A 19986-nucleotide genomic window follows, 5' to 3' on the forward strand; every position below is an offset into this window, starting at 1 on the left:
AAATTATCTGCTGTCCAGTTAGTAAAATCTCCATTCAACAGCTTTATTCAACACCTGTATATTTGCATCAGTACCAGAAAAAAAGGTTTAACAGATTTCGCAAACATGGCTTCCCTACCCACAGGTATCCCACAAGGTTACCACATTTTTTTTCTGCAAGTGATCCTTTCAGACTATAATTCCCAGGGTTCCTTGTAGGGAAGCCATAATAGTAAACATTAGCCTTGCAGGTCAGGTATGCCTGACATGGTTTTAAGCAGCACTGATCCACGGAGGGAAAAGGCGCTACAGAAATGCATTTGCTTTTCTCTTTCAAGATAGTTTATTTAACATGTTGTGTAAGAAGAACAGAGACTCGTCAGTACTGCACACAGGAGAGGGTCACATCCCCAGCTATTTCCAGGTGGTCCACCTGTCCTGAAGGGATTCGATGGGTATAATTGAATATCACAATTCCATTCACAGTCACCTGGTAGTTATTCTTTAGGTTGGTGATCTCCATCTAGTGGTAGAAAGTAAGAAATGTTTTATTGTGAGTTTTCAAACCATACTAATCCACACAAAACAAGAAGCAAGGAGCAGGTTTTATCCATTATATCAATTTTATCAGGGTTGCCATACTGTTGTTGAGGTGTTTGTTTGTTTGTTTGTTTGCAGAATCACTTCTGACATGGGTTGTCATACACCCGGATTTTCACAGACATCTAAGTGATTTCCACCCAGACACTGTTTCTGACTGCCAAATCCTTGCTATGTCTGGGAAATTCTGGACGTATGGGAACCCTAATTTTGTATCAGTTTAATGATTTTCTAAAAGGAAGCAGTTTGTTGAGAGTGCCAATAATCCTGTCAGATGTATAGCACTAGTTTGTAAAAGTATAGCGCCCTGGGCCTCTGGTCCCGAGAAAAGTCCAGCCCCTTGGTCCCCATTAGGCTAATCTGGTGAGGCGGCAACCTCTCCCTTCTTCTTAGCTGCTTAAAAGTCATTGTTTGAGACAGAATGCTGGAATTGATTGTCTGATATGGAAAAGCAAGTATAAGCCAGTAAAATGGCTGTAGGAATATAAACACTGCTTTCCTTGATCAGGCCAAAGGTACACATGGTCCCTCTTCATGTGTTTTCACCTGCAGATGAAGAGCAGGAGGAAGCGGCCAGTTTCTGAACAAGAGAGAAAGCTGCTCCTCTCTGTTAAAAGGGCAGGGGGCAAGGAAGAGTGTTGGAAGGGTCTTTCCAAGATCAGCTGTTGAAAATAAGAGCTGCCACAGAATGTCAGAAGCTTCTGTGTAACCGTTGCAACCTAAGTTGTTATTGTTGATGAAGCGTGCCTTCTGACAAATATCTAGATCTGAAATATAAACCAGTGTAAATGCTCATTCCCCAAATATATTTCTTACATGGAAGGCCTGGCCAGGGGAGAAAGGCATCGCAAGCAAGTGCCTCTCCTCAGAGCCCCAACTGCCGTGGATGAAGGTGTTCCGGACTACTGCTCCCTCCTTCAGTCGGGGGTTGATGTGCAGGGCGATGTTGCCGCTCATTGTGTTTTTCAGGTTCACATGGAATCTGGGAGGAAGGAGGCGACAATGCATATTCCTGGGGTCTCCAAAATGATACAACACGACTTTTAACCCAGCATAGATCTTAGAGAACCAAGTCTTCCTGATCCTTTGCCAATTTAATGTAGCTATTGAGTGGAAGCAATACAGAAGTTTCCCCACTTATGCACGATGGCATATATGCCCATTGCCGGGATATAGATAAATCAATTTAAAGGGGGAAAACAGCCCAAGAAGAGCAGAAAAACTGCAAAAATGACATGAAAAGAGCAGGAAAATGGCTAGTGATCCAGGTGCCTTTGCACAGACCTTTGAGGGCTGCGGAGAGTTGGGAGTTTGAGAAAGGAGGTTTGGAGGGAGCAATTGTGATGGAGTTTGGCAGATTCTTGGCAGAGTTTGGTTTTTTAGATGGTGTTCCCCACTATATACAATTTCACACACACCTGGAAATGTAACCTACAAGAACTTATACAATGGGGAGGATGAGGTGAGTTGAATAAATAACTTCTTCACAGCTTTGCAAATAAATCTACCAAAGTTACTTGTCCACTAAAAATGTTCACTAGCCTGGCTGCTCCCAGTATAAATATCTAATGCTATCATCTTCTGTACACTTAACTTGGAGTGGGCTGCATTGAAGTCACCGGGATTAAATATGCATTGAGATCTGTTAGTTGCATGTGGCCAGAAAGAAAAACTTATTTTGATCATTTTTGTTCTTGCCATAGCCTTGAGGACTCTCCTTTATTTGCCACAAGTGACTGGGTAAGTGACTACTGTATCGACAACCTGCTGTTTCTTTGAGAAATACACAAAACAAATGGGTATTTGAGAGTACTTACCTGATAAGACATTCTTCTTGAGCCTGCCTTTCTCTGCTTCTTTCTCTACAGCCATCTTAAATAATTCACTCTTTCATCTGTTTGGCCCAGACTTCTTGATCTGGCATTTATTTCACTCATGGCTCATCCAGACGACCTTTTATGCCACATTTCTAGGCACAGGTCTGGGATTTAAAGCTTTGTGTCCAAGCAGGTTTTCTTTTTTTGTCCCGGTGGTTTCCCTAGGGAAACCTGCGCTTTACTCCTGACTACGGCAATCAGGTTTTCTGCAGATTTTTTATTTGCTCTGATTCAGCAGTAAAATGCGGATTTTCCCAGGAGAAGCACTGGGATAAAAAAAAAAAAACCACCAACATCACTCTGAGACACAGCTTTAAATCCCAGATCTGTGCCTGAAAAGCGCAATGTAACAGAAAGTCTGGATAAGCCCATGATCTTTTTAGACCTGAGTCTGCCCTGGATCAGATTTGTACCATCCCTTTCTTCCAATATACAGTGGAACCTCGGGTTACGTACCATCTTCCTTATGAATGCTTCGGGTAATGAACTCCGCCAAACCGGAAGTAGGTGCCCCTAGTTGCAAACTTTCCCCTGGGATGCGAGTGGCAGTCGCGTGCCGGCGGCAGTGGGAGGCCCCCATTAGCGAAAGTGCATCTCATGTTAAGAACGATTTCAGCTTCAGAACGGACCTCGGGAACAAATTAAGTTCGTAACCAGAGGTACCACTGTACTCAGGGTGGCATATTTGAAGATTACTTTGCCTTACCCTCACAATAACCCTATGAGTCTCTGGCTCAACCTCTTCCAGTGAGCTTCATGGCTGAATGAGGATTTGAACTCTCCAGCCAAACCACAGTGCTCACCACACTGGCTCTCGTTATTGTCCTCATTTGCAGAAAAGCAAACCTGCACCTAGGAGCCACAGGTTGACCTAGAAGCTCAGCTTCTGCTGCATGTGTTATGAAATCAGCCACCCTTCATGACACTTGCACGTCGTTCCCAAACAACATCACTGCCAATCGAGAAAGAAAATTACTCTGAAAGAAAGAAATATTTGGGAAAAACCACACACAGCAAAGGCAAACTTAATAAGAAGGCAGCAAAATAAGATTCAAATGTGATAGGGAAGTGGATTAGATTGGCTGTATCTCTGGAACCCGCAGATATAATTTGACAGATACTTTCCGATTGGCTTCAACTTTATATGATAACTGAATGTAGGAAGTTGGTGCCCTCTCTGCAAACGCACCTGTTTGAGTGAAAAGGCACATTCCCCACAATTGTAATCTTGCGGAACTGAGTGAAATTCCCTGGGATGGCAATGTGGAATGGGACAGCCTAGAAAAATAACAACAGGGATTCAGTCCTTCATCAAGAGAAGCAAGAAGACAAAGCAGAACTAAGACTCCCAGAAGCTGCAGCCACCCAGGAAGCTGGAGAATGTTCCTGCATTCAGAAGTCAGGACAGGTCGGCCTACAGCAGTGGATCTTGAACCATTTCTATATCAGAGGCTGAAATTGGGTAGGCTGGTTGCAACGAAAGGACACAATTAAGTCAGCTGTAATCACTCTTCCTTAGCCCTAAAATGCAAGTACATCTTGAACTGCTAGAACCTTCCCACACTTTATCTCTACCCTCCAACCCCTAATGAAGCAGGGAGAAGCAAGGCACAGTTTAGTGCCTCTGATTTTGAGGCGCCTCTAAACACCATAAAATGGACTAGTTTCTTAGTTTTTGGTTGCATCCTTGCCTTTGTGCCAATATACTGTATATGCAAATATCAAACTTCATTATTTCTATTTTCCTTGTCTTTTCTGATAGAATATACACATCTTCTTTGTAGTGCTATGGGATCTCTTTAACTTGCCATAGCTTATGTCTTAAGGGGAGAAGCTGCTGGCACGCAGATCAAATCTCTTGATTATATCTGCACCTTGGTTGCCTCTTGAACTTGCTTGCAGAGCCTTTTCTTTCCCTGTCCCTTGCCCAGACCCTCTTTGACTCCTGCCTGCTTCGCTGCCTCTAACTCAGCTTTCCCTAATCTAACTATGCAACCTATGTCTAGACTTGGCCTGATGCCTGTACAATAAGGTTACCAGATTTTTTCAATGAATCCAGGGACACTTTTCAACTTCAATGGATTTTGTATGGGGGCTGATTTGTAAATCCGGGGACTGTCCCTGGGAAACGGGGACGTCTGGTAACCTTACTGTACAAGATCAGACCAATCAGTCTTGACTAAGCGTCCTGTCTCCCAAGAGTGGACAGATTCAGGAGCTTATGGGGGGGGGAATGCCACAAGAACACTTCATATAGCCAAAAAGAGCTGCATCCGATAGGTGGGTGTGTTGTAAATTATATTTGGGGCCTATAGGCTGCCAGCTTACCATCTTTAATCTATGTCAAAAAAGAACAGAAATTTCCTAAATTTATCTATGATGGAGAACCAAGAGGCATAGAAAACAGAACTCCAATATACTCACAGGATTGGACAAAGTTATTCCACTGTTACCCTGAGAAAAGATGAAGAAACAGAGAAAAAGTGAAAGGCCTTGCAATAATAATACTGTATTGCAGAACTGAAAAGCATCAAAATTCAGTCTAGAACGAACCCCTGCAGTCCTGCCTTATCTAAACTAGGTAGACTACAATATCGCCCCAGATTTTAACCCACACACCTGGGCAGTCTTCTTCTTCCTTGTCTGCAAAGAATGAAAAGAAAAGCAATCATTTAATTTACGTAGAACTATTGTTTGCTTTAATTTTTTTTTGTTTCAGGGAACAATTGTTGAATACAGTGAATAGGTGGAGCAATCAAATGTCTCCAGAGTTGTCCACTAACTAGATAGAATGTTTCACTGACTAGTCTTGCCAGTGCTTTTTTTTTCTAAAAAAAATGTTTAGGGGTACTCTCATTTTCCTATTCATATTGAAATACTGCCCCTTAGTGAGGCCAAACTTATATTCACAAAATGTTTAGGGGTATGCGTCCCCCCCAGAAAAAAAGCACCGAGTCTTGCTTTTTGATTAGTCAATTTAAGTACAGTAAATCCCCCCTTAATATAATTTTAAATGTTTTCTTTGCAAGGGCCCTGGATGAAATATCAAAATCCATACTAAGAAAGAAAGGGAAAATAATCACTCTGGAATCTATGCATTCTCCAGCTCTCACCCTAATTCTTAACCCAATTCTTCCCCTAATCTTCACTTCCTCTCTGCAATCCTGACTTGCCAGTGGGTGGATCTATACATAGCTCAGTGGGAGGGAACAAAACTCTTCCACACTCTCATTATTTTGCAGGTAGGATTTAAAACGCATACCAGGAAATTTAGGTTTGCACAATCAAAGTGGATTAAAGCACGTGGCTACCATGTGCTTGGTTTGCTTTTCTGTTCTTTTTCTAATATTTCCCTACAGCTGTTTTTCATGTTGTATATACATTGATTTTTTTAAAAAAATGGAAGAAGAAGAAAGTCCCACAGATTTCAACAGGGCTTATTCCCAGCCAGGTAACTGAGTATAGGATCGCAACCTGTGGAACCTTCTGCCTGGAAAGCATGCATCTCTCTCATGGAGCTATGCCCTGCTTTCACTGAGCTTTGTGCCTTTCAATTTGCCAACAGGATTCTGTTGTTGTGCGGCAAGCACAACAAGTCACCATTTGTGAGTGGATCAGGGTGCCAGGTTGTGCCTTAGGCCTCCCATCCTTTAGCCCAGTAGTTTATAGGACCTGTGAAGTTTCCACAAAGCCACTCACAGAAAAAGATGGCTGCACAAAGTTCGGCTGAGCAAACATACCACCAACCTGAAAAGAAAGAGATAAATCATTAAGAGAGCATTAACTTTTGCACTGATAGAAGGATAGTTAGCGTTTTGACTCTGTTAGCTCTGGGATGCAGTTTCAGCATTATTATTATTAATAATAATAACAATAATAATAATATTAATATTACTATTATTATTACTATTACAGGCGAAGGTCACTTTAGTGCTGCTAATGCAGCCATTTGACTTCAGCCCCGGAGGCGCACTCCATTGGTATGTTTAACCTTGAGGACTGAGGGGGGATATGATAACACTGCTCAAATATCTGGAAAGCTGTCACAAAGAAGAAGAAGAAGAAGAAGAAGAAGAAGAAGAAGAAGAAGAAGAAGAAGAGTTTGGATTTGATATCCCGCTTTATCACTACCCGAAGGTGTCGGGGTTTGGGTGCTGGAGCTCCTCGTGCACAAACTTGGACTGCTCATGCACGAGGTACCAGTAGCGGGGAAAGCGGCCAGCGTTCCGCGTGCTTTTGAGCACGGGTGCCGGCCAAGTCTCACAATCCGAAGGAAACTGAGTAAGCCGGGTAATGACTCCGAAGGTGCATGAGTTCTTAGTTGCCTTCTAACCAAAATATTGCCTCGAGAAATAGAAGATACCCTGAATCTGAATAGGTAGATTAACTCAAGGAAAATTAAAAATTTTACCTTAAACCTTTTACTCCCCTTTTGCCCCAAAGAAAGACAGACACCGGTTGTATCTTTAGTGGCTTTGGCAGAACCCGCGTAGGCTCGTCCCCTAAGTTAAGTTCTCCTAAGCTCAAAGTCCCTGCGCGCCCAATCTTCCGCGAGGCTAACTAAATAAACTAAAACCGAAATATCTTCCGCAAGGCTAGCCCTAGACTAAACCTAAAAGAAACCTAACTAAAGCTAAACCGAATGATCTTCCGCGATCTAACTCTAACTAAAGGCAAAACCCATCCAACCCATCCAGCCCGCTCCCAATACCCTTAAACTAAACTTGACTTCAACTAAAACCCAACTAAAGCAAAACGTGAATGAACTTGCCCAAGCGGGGAGCCTCAGCCTTTTATTTAGGAACAAACGTGACATCATGATCAATGCCTCAACCAATAAAATCACTGTTGCTGCCCTCCAAAAAGGCGGGAAGCAAGTTTAACGCTCATTAATAACTTTGAACATGACCGGAACTACAAAATAAAGGCGGATTAATCTCATTGGTGAACCAAACTATTCATTCTTACTTTCGCTTTCGCGCGTAGTAATACCAAAAGTAGTTCCCGAAAACTTCATTAAACAAAATAAATAAATGTGGATCCTATGGCGGATCCGTGCAACGTATTCCGACACGAAGGAGTCTCAAAGCGGCTAACATTCTCCTTTCCCTTCCTCCCCCACAACAAACACTCTGTGAGGTGAGTGGGGCTGAGAGACTTCAGAGAAGTGTGACTAGCCCAAGGTCACCCAGCAGCTGCATGTGGAGGAGCGGAGACGTGAACCCGGTTCCCCAGATTACGAGTCTACCGCTCTTAACCACTACACCACACTGGCTCTCGAAGAGGGGAAATACACCTCTTAAGATAGTGTAGCAAAATTTTGCATGATGTTTCCTGAGATCAAGACACAGGTTTTTGTCTGTTTGGATATAGTTAGATGTCATTTTGAGCCTTTCAAGACTGAACTGATTTAAACTACTGCTTTCAAGACAGTAGAAGAATGGCAGATGAAGTTAATGGACTTTATGGAACTCGCTGAACTGACCGCGAAACTCCGAGACCAGAGGGAAGAAAAGGTGCAAGAAGATTGGAAGAAATTTAAGGACTATTTAAAAAATCATGAAAAATTAGATATTTGAAGCAGAATCAGTGAATATAAGTGGCTTTAGTTATAAGAAGATAGATAAAAATAGTAAACTAGAAGTAATGTTTAGAGAATGTTTATACTTTTTGTTTTTAATGTAAGCAAGATATATGAGATAAGTTAGTTATTATTATTATGAGTTATTATTTGAATTTGTATTAAGAATAATGTTGAATGAAAATAGTTACAAAGTTACTAAAGTAAATTAGTACTGAACACAGAAGAGAGAACGGGGGAAGTCCCCATATAAGATTCAAAATTAGAATTAATCAATAAGCATACATTGTTCCAGTGTTCGTGTGTTAGGTATGTATAAGTTTCCTTTCTTTTTTATTTTTTTTATTTTTTCTTTTTAATGTATGTGTTGTGTTTTTTAATTGTGTTTGTATTATGTATTTGTGTAATTGTTGTTTATTGTGGAAAATCAATAAAAAATTTATATAAAAAATATATTAAACTACTGCTTTCAAAACTGAACTGATTTTTTGTTTGTTTGTTTGTTTCTGAGAATTTCCAAGCAACGCAGTGTATGAGACCACTGGTTACGTATATGGGGTCATAGGACTCACGCTTATTGGAGGTCTGCAAGTTGACGTTAGACAGCCTTGTTCTAGGAATGCCTTAGTGCTGAACAGTGGAGAAGGTTGGCCCAGATGATCTGCGCAACAGGTGTGGGGAACCTTTGGTCCTCCAGATGTTGCTGAAATATAACTTCCATAATTTCTGGCCATATTTGCTTGGGAGTTGTAGTTCAGCAATATCTGGGGGGGGGCAGAGGTTCCCCCCTCCTAGTCTAGAAGGCTCTTATAACAGTGATTCTGAGATTGGCTTCCAAGAATTAGGGAGGTAAAGGTTCAATGTGAACACAAACAGGATTCTCAGCTATTTTCCCCCAGTGCACCATGTGCTGAAAACAGCCATGTGGCTAGGTCTTCAGGGGGTGGCCTTGAGTAAGTCACTTATTTCTCCATTCCAACCCAAAAAAATGGGAAAACTAGTTGCCTACCTTGCAGGGAGTTATGAAGGTGAATGTAGTAAAGCACTTTGTATGTTGAAACTGCTACATAAATAACCAGTACTAATCAATCCCCACCAGCACCCCCTCCCCTTTACTGGATTTGCAAAGCAAAGAGATGCAAACAAACTAAGGGCTTCTACTTACTGTGGTGGCTGTCACAACATTGTAAGCAGGAGGGGTGTATGGGGGTGGAGGCTGAAACACAATAAAAATACATTTGGAAATAAGAACTATTTTTAAAACAACAACAACAACAACACAACTTGCCCCTCTGACACTGTCTCTTTTCCCAATTTGATCCAAAAGCAATCAACTACCACTTTAAAGTGATACATCCATTAGTAAATATATGAATGAGTAAATAGCATGATTGGCTTCCAAAGCAATAATTTTTCTTTTTTTATTTGTTCCGAAGCAAGTTTGCATTTCTCATGCCCTCTTAAGATTAAGTATGAGCACACAAAGCCACTTTGTACTAAGTCAGATCACTTATCCAGCTTGGCCCATTCTGCTCACTCCAACTGGCAGAGTCTTGGGTAACAGGTCCATGAGACTTCTGGCAGAATCCTCAGAGATGCCTCTCACAGTTCTCTTACCTGATATGCTGCTGTGTTTGGAGATTTGAAACTTAGCATTATTGGTGGTGGTGGTACCTTATTTATGGAATGCCTTCTCTGAGAGGTCTGCCTGCTGCCTACTTTCTTGTGCTTCATGTATCAGGCAACGGCTAATCAAGAAGAATCTTAACCCTGCTGATCACCTTGTGATATAAAGCAAAATCTTCTGTTTCGAATATCTGTGTTTCAGTGAGGGTGCTGTGAAATAAACTTCAAGAACTGGCAAAGATGCACAGCAAGTACGTTTCAAAAAATAACTTACAGAACAATTCTAATGGGACACTGGGTGTGGGTGTGGGTGTGGCATTCTGTCGAATTCTGCCAAGTCCCCAAAGCTTATGCTGCCAGGCAATGCAGCTGAAGGGGTATTTGGGGTCACAAGGGGGCTTGGAATCCTGTGCACCCACAGCCTCCTCTGACAGACTTGGCATGCTCCAACACAGTTCACTATTGGTCTTGCTACTGCTAGTGCAGCAATGGCAGAGCACAGCACCGATGGCACTTAAGTTTTCTGCCACCACGAGGAAGAAGAGTCTGTCTGCAAACCACCCTCTCTGGCATAGAGGGAGGTCTGGAGCATCCCTCCCCAGGATTGCTCCCCAAGAATGGTAAGTTGTTCATACAAATTCACTGCATCTTGTTTCTAGTGTTCAAGCTCGCATGATGAGAACTGCAACCACAAATGTTTTGTCTCTTCCAACTCCTTATCTCACCAGTTGCCAGCACCTCATTTTAAAATTAGACTGACACATTTCTAAGTGTTCTCCTTTGATTTGCAAATGGCTGCTACCCACATTACAAGGTACATGATCCACCATGGTAAGCTGAAATTGGGGGAGGTGTAAGAGGTGAAACTGTGCAACTCACATTAGTGCCAGCAAAGCTGATGCAGTTCAAAGAGACATCTCCACTGATCTGCAATGTCTGGACCTCGTGGAAGGGAAGGCGATGTCTGTACTCCAAGAAGTGGTTGCCATTGACGGATACCTAGAATAATGTAAGGAGGAGGTGAGGTGAGTTCTTGGGAAACAAGAGGCAGAATTTATGGTTTGTGGGGTCCTAATCTGGGGGTGGAATTTGGAGGGACAACCTAGTTAAGGTGTTGGAGTCAGTGAGTTGAACTAGATTATAATCAGAGTAGACTCACTGAAATTAATGGAACTAAACTGACTATCATGTCCATTAATTTCAGTTGTCTACTCTGTGTAGAACTACAACTGGATATTAGTAACTCTCAGCATTTAACTTTATTGTTATGAGTTTGGGAGAGGTTGAGGAACTGGTTAGGCGAGTTCCTTTGAGACGAGGCAAGATTTTGTGACATTTTGCCAAATCTCGCCAGAACCCACCGATGCTGCCGCCACTTCATGGGCACCACCGAGCAACCCAGGAGAAGGAGGAGGAAGAGGTGTAGCATGGCAGTGCAGCACATTCCCGTTTCGCCTTGGGTGACACACTGCCCCTGCCCTCCCCACTATGACAAAATGGATTATATTTCCATTCAAATCATAGCAAAATGGCAGGTGCAAACGTTATGCAAATCTGTGTCTCCTTTTTTGGTGGTGCACACATGGTCCCCCTCCTCGTGGTTTCAGTATTTAATAATAGAAACATTTAGAAAATTCACTGTCAAGTTTATTTCTTAAAGGTTGTTTGAATAAAATTATTATGAACATAAATACACCCCCATACATGATTATACAGACTACAGCAATCTCCATAATGCCTTGGATCGATTGATGTCCTATGTTTGTTTGGGTTCTCTCTTGGCCTAGCTGCTTAAAGCTGAATGACAGCCCACAGGGAGACACAGTTTGGTGCATTGTACTGGACGTCTCATATGATCTGTAGCAGTCTACCTTCTTCTTGGATTAGAATTCTACCCTTGTTCTACTTCACCCACTAGGTGGTAGCAGCTATCAAACAAAGGGGACTTGTGAGGAAACCCATTCAGCAGAACTCACATATGAAGCATTTCTTCTGTATTTTCAGAAGCCTGGCCCTCCTGAAATGGAAGGCTGTGCCCGCACTCGTACAAGCGCCACACCCTTCAGCGTGAAAGTATGCACAGAACCCCCTAAACACTTCACTTCCCAGCTACACGCTTACTGTGGTTAGGGATGGGCAGATAAGTCCATTCAAGTTTCTGCAGGTTTCTAATTCTCCCAGTCCTAAGTTCATTTCTCCACAATTTCCATATCGATCTGTTCATTTCTGTTTTAAGTCCTCGTGAGAATTCATTGCAACATCGCGCCAGCCTGCACAGCTCTTATACAGCCTTTATATATTTCTTCTTCACTATCATCATCCCCTGCCAAATTGTTCTTTTCAGCCAAGCCGTATCTCTAACAGGAATGCAGCAGGAGGGGAAGGAATGAGGAAGCATATCTCCATCTTCTCTTATAGAATCATAGAACTTTAGAATTGGAAGGGGCTCCGAGGGTCATGTACTCCAACCCCATGCAAAGCAAGAATTGCAACACGAGCCCCCCCCCCCATCCTATATGAAACCATATCCGACCCTGCTTAGCTTTGCAAATGTGCTAGCAGCTCTATTGCTGCACCGCTATGGGGCCAATCTTCTGCCGGCCTAAACATAAGAAGAAGAAGAAGAGTTTGGATTTAATATCCCGTTTTATCACTACCCGAAGGAGTCTCAATGCGGCTAACAATCTCCTTTCCCTTCCTCCCCCACAACAAATACTCTGTGAGGTGAGTGGGGCTGAGAGACTTCAAAGAAGTGTGACTAGCCCAAGGTCACCCAGCAGCTGCATGTGGAGGAGCAGAGAAGCAAACCCGGTTCACCAGATTACGAGTCTACCACTCTTAACCACTACACCACACTGGCCAAGTCAGAGTCTATGCTGGAGATAAATCTTGCACTTGCAAATTATCAAGTCCTCCCCCTGCGAGGCACGAAGGGGCTGCATGGTAGACAGCGAGCCGGAGCAGCTTCTCCAGCCTCCTCACCTGATAGCAGTGGCTCTTGACATTGATGATCATCTCAAAATAAATATTTGGCTGGAAAGGCATGTTGTAGGCCCGCTCCTCAGCTCCCCAGCGGCCATGTTGCTGAGTGTTGCACACGACGACTCTGCCTTCGTCGAAACGGGGGTTGAAGTGGAAGGCGATGTTGCCGTTGCCGCACACTAGATTGACCGAGAATCTGAAATGTGAGGGGATGGTTGGGCTGAAGCTCAGTGAGAAGAGATGGGCAGGTGGGCTGGCTGACCATGACCACACCTGCAGGGAAAGAACTGAAGAGTTGAAATGGAGAGTAGGGGAAAGGGGTGATTCGGAGAGAGCAGGAGCCATGAAGGTGCATAAAAGATTGTGTTGTTAATGAGCTTTACGCAGTGTACACACCATCCCTTTAAAACACAGTCCTCTCCCCTCCCCCAAGAACATTGGGAACTGTAGTTTACCCCTCGAGGACCTAGAATTCCCAGCACCCATAACAAACTACAGTTCCCAGGAGGTTCTTTGAGGGCGCTTTAAACGTACGGTGGACTAAAAAAAATTTTTTAAGAGACTGGCAAAAGAGTTCAACTAGCATTGTTGTCCATATTTGATAATCAAAATCCTGGTGTTCCTTACATTTTTAAAGGTGGCGGCTCGGCGGCTGATAAGTACTGGTAAAACTACTCTAGGATTAACATTATCAAGATGGTATGCAAACATTTGGCAAATTGATTTAGTTGAGTCACGTTTCATTTCATATGTTAACAGAGCTAGTCACACGATAATTCCTCCATCAACCCATGGAGAGACTCTTTAAATTAATCTACTGGACTTCACACGGGAGTAACATGCTTCTGTTTTAGGATAATGTTTGTTATTTGTATGTTCAGAAAACCAAATATTTGCCCCCCCCAAAAAAAATTATGCCACTTCAAGCCACCCTTACCATTCTGAGTGAATAACAATATATACAGCCACATGCAAAATGAATTACAGGGCTTTGTTTTAATAACTGTGCATAAATTGTGTGATTTCTCATGCTTGGGTGAGAAAAGTTCCATATTCTATAGGTACAGGGACCCTAACCACTTTTGGTCCTGTCCACCTTTGTTTGTTTGTTTGTGTGAAGTTTCCTTTGGCCTAGTGCAGACCCTCAACATGGCTCACAATATTAAAATAAAAGAATAAATTTTAAAATAGCCATTTATGCTGGGATCTGCAAATAGCTACTTTTGACGCACTTAAAGAGATGGGGAAGCTTAATGTGGTTTCTGCCTTTTTAACAGATCTTCTCCCCAAGCCACCTCATGACATAAACCATTTCTGAGAGTTCCTGCAATTTCAAAAGCGGCTCGTTGTGTGACAGGGTGCTATTCAAGAAACAAAGTCCTCTTTGGTACCAGGAACTAGTTTCCTCCTTCTTTAGATTGAAGTCATAAAACCTTGTTTTAAAAAACAAAAAACAAAAACCCAACAACAATTTCATTATATAATGCTGCAAAACAAGCCTCTCAACGGCACCCTCAGATCAGTATCTCCCTTCATACAAGAAAGGCTTTTTTGAATGATTCTTCTTTAAAATAAAGTAATAACTTTACCAGTTGCTTGAAAGCCAGTTGTGTGAGGCAAATTACCACAAAACACATGAAGACCATTCTATGGTTGCTTATGGCAGCATCCCCTCTCCCAATTTACCACCAGTAATGGGCAAAGGTGGAGGTGGGGAAGCTGCCATATTGGCAGCCATGGAATGTTCTTCAGGCGGTTTTGTGGTAATTTACCTCACGTGTCTGTATAAGAACAGCACCCAGGGTGCTGGTAAATTGTTGCTTCTTTAAAAAAAATGAAATCCCTTACTGTCAAAGGGATATAATTTCTCCACACAAATTATTGTCAAGTACCATGAGCTATGCTATATACAAAACCAGCACCAAACAAGGTGGCCTATGGGTATTTTGAAGTGTTCACTGGAATGAGCCCTAAATCCTTAATCCTGCTGCTCTTCCAGCAGGTAGTATGCCCTCCTTTACAGAAGATAGTGTTATGTATTGAAGTTCTCACCCTGGGCCACTAGGGGTGTGTGTATATAGTTCATTCTGCTGCAGTTTTCACTCAGGTCCGCATATGCAAAAGAAGGATTGTAAAGTGACGTTCAGGGATTGGTTAACAGGCGGAAAGTTGTTACTGTTGCTTTGTATCTGAGTTCTATATAAGCAGGCTGCTGAGGCCTTCAGTTCAGTTCTGTTCCAGCCTGAGAATAAACAAGAGCTGTTTGGAAATCACTGTGTCGTCTGCTGTGTCCACCCACGACTTAACAGATAGCCCTCTGTTTGAAGGGATTTCTGATCTAAACCCTGTTTAAAAGCCTTTTTAAACAAATGGCTCCCCATTTGTGGAATGCTCTCCTCAGGGAGGCTCACCTGGTGCCATCATTACTTACCTTTAGGCACCAGGCAAAAAACATTTCTTCTCACCAGACTTTGGCTTTGAATTACCTGTGGCCTAAAACATTAGAATAATGCTTTAGTCATGCCTTTTAAAAATACTAATGTTTTAGCTTTTTCTGTTTTGATTTATGCTGGTTTTAATGTATGTGTTACCTATTTATTGTTGTAAATTGTCTGGGTTACGTGTGTGTGTGTGTGTGTGTGTGTGTGTTGTTACTAATAAGTTTAATGAATTAATCAATCCAGTAAGGAGACCTTGCAGGGGCCCATCAGCAATGAGCACCTGGGAGCAGGTAGGCACACAGCTCACCTGCTCACAGTCTTCACCACTATAGTTCCAGTTACAGGCAGGTAGCCGTGTTGGTCTGCCATAGTCAAAACAAAATAAAAAATAAAAAATCCTTCCAGTAGCACCTTAGAGACCAACTAAGTTTGTTCTTGGTATGAGCTTTCTTGTGCATGCACACTTCTTCTGGGTTCTTCAGAAGTGTGCGTGCACACGAAAGCTCATACCAAGAACAAACTTAGTTGTCCTCTAAGGTGCTACTGGAAGGATTTTTTTATTTTTTATTTTGTTTTCACCACGATAATGAGAGCAGATGTATTGATTTTTTAAAAATGAAATAAAATTATGGTACACAGATTTCTCTAACTTAGTTATACTCAGAGGAGACCCACTTAAAATAGTGAACCTACATTAGCCTTGTCCGTTAGCTTTAATGAGTCTAACTCTGAGGAGGACTAGCATTAGATACAACCCAAGATTTCTGCACATTTTGGGCAAATCTGTCCCCTCTTATTTGGGGTGACATCTAAGTGACCACCCTAGCTAAAGGAGAGGGGTAGATTGAAAACTGCACCACACTTTCAGGGGGAGGAAAATGTGGGTCCCTTGTGGGGAACACTACATGTTCTTGCCTGGGCATTAGTACCCTGAACCATCCCCGTTTGTGGCTAAATACTGGTAAATTATAGTATTTCTACAGATATTCTTAAAATCAAGAATACTGGGTAACAGGGTAGGGCTTGATGTAAAATCCTCAAATTTAGGGGGTAGACCACATCTGTATGGGCAGTGAAGTCCACTGCAGAAGCAGTTTATTCACTTGTGGTGAACAGCTAAAAATAACGATAGTACAGGCTGGATGGAGTTGTGGCTTAATCGTTCTGGAAACTATTCCAAAAGGTAAATATTGCCCATGTTGTTGTTGTTTCTCCTGATTCCTTGTTCACACAAATATATTTTGTCCCCTGAGGCACAATGCAAATGACACCTCCTCTAATGTCAACATGAAAGCTACCCAGGGCTGGGGAAGTTATTACGGCGCCTGAGGCAGGAAATCTCACATCTCAATAAATGTAAAGTAAAAATCTCAATAAATATAAAAGTAAATAAGAGATGATTGAATGCCTTGTCTTGACGACTCCCAAAATTTCAGCCGCCTGAGGCAACCAACTTACTCTGCCCAATGCTAGGGCTGTTCCTGACAGAGCAACGTCACATTAAATGCAAAATGTGAGGCACTCTCTGGAATTTGGGAGAGCAGGGGAAAATCAGTGAAGAGGAAGGAGTCGGAAAGACTGTAGAAACAGAGAATCAAATGTGAGGGGAAGGTATTGATGAGGCGGGATAATTATCAAAAGGGCACAAGGAGCCAAGTGGAAGCAGGACAAACCTTTTCACAGAAACCCGGACTTGCCCTTGGATTACAATCATCTTCCCCTCAGTCAGACCCCCAAAAATGGGGCCAGTAAAGGGAACGCTCTGTGGGGCAGAAAAAAAGAAAAGAAAAGGGTGATCATCGGCTTGGTCCCTATTCCCCAAACTCAAGTATAATCTCCCCAGGCGTTATATATCTCTGAATATCATTGGTGTGATAAACAATGGAAATGGTCTTAAAAGTCCTGTTTTTAAAATACACATTTTTAGCTTAAGGCCCCAAACTTGGTGGTGGGGACACTGGGCAAAGATTTGACTCAAATTTGGTAGTGCGCAAGGAGTGAGGGACCTATGGGGCAACTTAGATTGCATTGACTGGAAGGCAGCAAAGAGTCGGAACCACTTTAAATTTTGCCTTGCTTTTCTCTTACCATGCCTTTTGGTTGATGTAACGTTTGAGCATTTATCCTGATACACTTCCACAGAGCTAACACAAAGCTTAGGCAATGTCTGGTTTTTACTGAGCATTTGTTCCAATTTGTTTATACTACAATGAACATCTATCCCAATCTGCTTGCAGGATGGAAGCTTACACGTCTTCTCGCTGCTACTTCGTCCACCGCATACGTTTCAATGCATTTCCATACCACTTTCCAAACCACGAAAAGGGCTCTTCTTTGCTAAGCAGATTTATTGCACTAGGGTAAAGGAGCCCTTCAGTCCACTTTAATTGTGCAAACCTAAAGTTCAGGCACGCACTTGAATCTCTCCCACAAAACAGTGTCAGTCCGGAGGAATCCAGAGCAATTGGGGAGCTGAGCTTTCTCCGTTACTTATCTCCCTGCCAAGAAAAGCCTTATCCGCTTCTGAGCTGCATTTTCTCTGGGGTTTTCCTGTAACTCAGTTATCCTTGCAGCAGCTCAATCCTAGCTGTAAGGATGCACACATAAAGCTTGCTGCAAGGAGACAGGGAAGGGGCTAGTCAGATCTCCCGGCTAGTTCATCCTTAGGAGAGACACAACCTCTGAGAATATGCCTGTGCAGCCTTCCTGACCACCACCTTATCAAGCTTTCCCCTCTTACACACTCTCTCCACACTCACCGGGTTTAAAATAGGCTGCAAAGCCATCTTGGAGCTTTCTGGATCTCAGCACCTGGTCCTTCTCTTTCTATGCCCTTCTGAAGGAAAAGCAAAAGCTTGCTAAAGCAGAATTAAGTTTCGTTTCCTCAATAAAGTAGGCGGGGTACAAAGCTGGCCTCTGTTTCCTCTTATATCACATGGGAATGAAGCTATTATCAGGGACCCAAGAGATAGCAATGAACCTGCTCCAACAACACTGGTTGCCGCTTATTTTTCTGGCACGATACATTTTTTTTTTACAACATGAAGATGCAGCAAGGGGAGGAGAGAAGGGTTATCTTTTGAATTCTTGCCTCTTCTGCAGCCATTAAAGCACTCTGCACCGAAACTACAGAAGCAGTATGTGCTAGCTCATATGAGAAAGTTCTGTTTAGGGATTGGGTGTGTGTAGAATTCTGTTGTTTGTATTTGAAGGTGAACTTTGTACTTTTTGAGTCAATACATGATCTGAAACACAGCCATCCTTAGAGATTTGAACTTCTCTGAATTTTGCAATGCAGTTCACCAGCCAAGTAATGTGCTAAAAAAAAATGCATGTACAGTACTGGTGTAAAGGTGCACATAAAATGCTCGTCATAGGGACAATAACATACAAAATGCATTCTATTAGGGGAAACTGGTTTGTAAAAATATGTATATTTTGCATAGGGGGGGAAGGTGTGTATTCGGACTAAGCACTAAGATGTGGACGAATATTCATGATGACTTTTTTTTTTTAAGTCACAAACTGATGTGGAAATGTCTGACTGGAAATGTGAGAGACTGAGAGAAATCAAAATTGACAGATTTGCCCATCCAAACGCCTGTGTGAGACAGAAGTTACCACATGCTCACAGCTGATTATAACAGCGTGGTAAAATTTGCCTCTTCTAACGGATGACTGTTTTCAGCTCGAGGTGTGCAGACAGCAATTTGTCAGGCAAACATTAAGAATCTGTAAAGTCCAGTTTTTTAGCCTGCAAATCCCTAGAAAAAAGGAGTAACAACAGCTGTATATTTTATTTTGCACTATATATTCATCAGTTTCTAGAATGCTTACTACAAAGAACCTCAAAGCAGGGGCGTCGCTAGGGGGCGGTGGGGGCAGTATGCCCCGGATGCCAGGGGAGGGGGGTGACAAGCGGCAGCCCCTCCCGCCATTCCCCAAGGGGAGCCCCGCCACCCGGCACCCTGTCTGTGCAGCGCTGCTGCTCCCGGGGCGACGGAGCGAACGGCGACGCATGGGGGTGACAAGCGGCAGCCCCTCCCGCCACTCTCCACGTGCCGTCACTCACTCCGTCACCCCGGGAGCAGCTGCATACGGCCCGATAGCACTCAGCAGCCTCACGAGCCGCCTTTTTGCTTTGCGGCTCAAAAGGGGGCTGCGGAAGCGGCAGCAGCCTGCCGATGGAGTGCACCTGCGCGAAATGTCGCGCAGGCGCACTTTGTCGTGGCATCACAATGTGACGTCACGACGCCCCGCCCCCACATTAGGCAGTGGCCTATGTTGTTTTTGTCAAAGTGTTGGAAGGTTACAGTGCCTACTCTGGCTGTAGAGAGGGATGCAGGAGAGTCGTGTTTTGTTGCAGCTGGGGCAGAGGAAGCACTTAACAATAATAAGAATAATAATAAGAATCAAAATGTTAAAACATACTGTTACAAGCCACTCCAACCTCCAAGCAGTGTGGGATTCCAGGGGTCCAGGCGCTTATCCGAGGTATGTGTTTCCTTCAGAAATGAGGCACAGTGTCAACTGTTGTGGTGTCTTTATGACATATGGTTTATTTACACATATATACAACCTGAGCCTATGGTGGAAGAATTCAGAACTTTACACCCCAAGCAGGTCCTGTTTCTGCCATGGGTGCAACGTTGGATTCAAACTGCTAGCCTGCATTGTGCTCTGACTCCGCTTTCTCCAGCTCACAAAACATTTACAAAATGCAACTATTTTTCCTCCCACTTACAGCAGGCCAACTCCAATCCTGAAACTCGCCGCCCCCAACCCTCTGCCTAATTCTTTTGCTAACTACCCAGAGCACAGTGCAAGACTCAACCCATCTACTGGCTGCCTGGCACACAGTTTTAGCTTTGCTGGTAGCTTCTCTCCCTTGTCTTTGTTT

The 19986-nt window shown here is 43.1% G+C and overlaps 1 protein-coding gene across 2 annotated transcripts; it reads right to left on the bottom strand.

Moving 5' to 3' along the window:
• Positions 1–13: 13 nt before the first annotated feature.
• LOC117051738 (galectin-4-like) lies at positions 14–17972 on the bottom strand. Of its 2 annotated transcripts, XM_033158375.1 has the most exons (11): positions 17846–17972; positions 16760–16848; positions 12646–12841; positions 10543–10662; positions 9203–9253; positions 6156–6203; positions 5076–5099; positions 4881–4910; positions 3646–3734; positions 1396–1561; positions 14–502 (listed from the first exon to the last, which is right to left on the bottom strand). In XM_033158375.1, the coding sequence occupies exons 1-11, from the start codon at positions 17870–17872 to the stop codon at positions 359–361; spliced, it is 984 nt and encodes a 327-aa protein (XP_033014266.1). In that variant the 5' UTR covers positions 17873–17972; the 3' UTR covers positions 14–358. The 2 variants fall into 2 exon arrangements, with proteins under 2 accessions (XP_033014266.1, XP_033014267.1); XM_033158376.1 differs by lacking the exon at positions 5076–5099.
• Positions 17973–19986: the final 2014 nt, after the last annotated feature.

The sequence above is a fragment of the Lacerta agilis genome, chromosome 8 (genome assembly GCF_009819535.1).
Source record: "Lacerta agilis isolate rLacAgi1 chromosome 8, rLacAgi1.pri, whole genome shotgun sequence".
NCBI lineage: Eukaryota > Metazoa > Chordata > Lepidosauria > Squamata > Lacertidae > Lacerta > Lacerta agilis.

What these genes read in the sequence shown, in the direction of transcription:
- LOC117051738 (XM_033158375.1), bottom strand. Translation starts at nt 17,872, where the DNA reads ATGGCTTTGCAGCCTATTTTAAACCCG. An exon ending in TCAAGAGCCACTGCTATCAG is followed by an intron (nt 10,663 to 12,645) that starts GTGAGGAGGCTG and finishes ACATTATTCTAG; the next exon opens with GTATCCGTCAATGGCAACCA. An exon ending in CCCCTGGCCAGGCCTTCCAT is followed by an intron (nt 503 to 1,395) that starts GTAAGAAATATA and finishes TTCTACCACTAG; the next exon opens with ATGGAGATCACCAACCTAAA.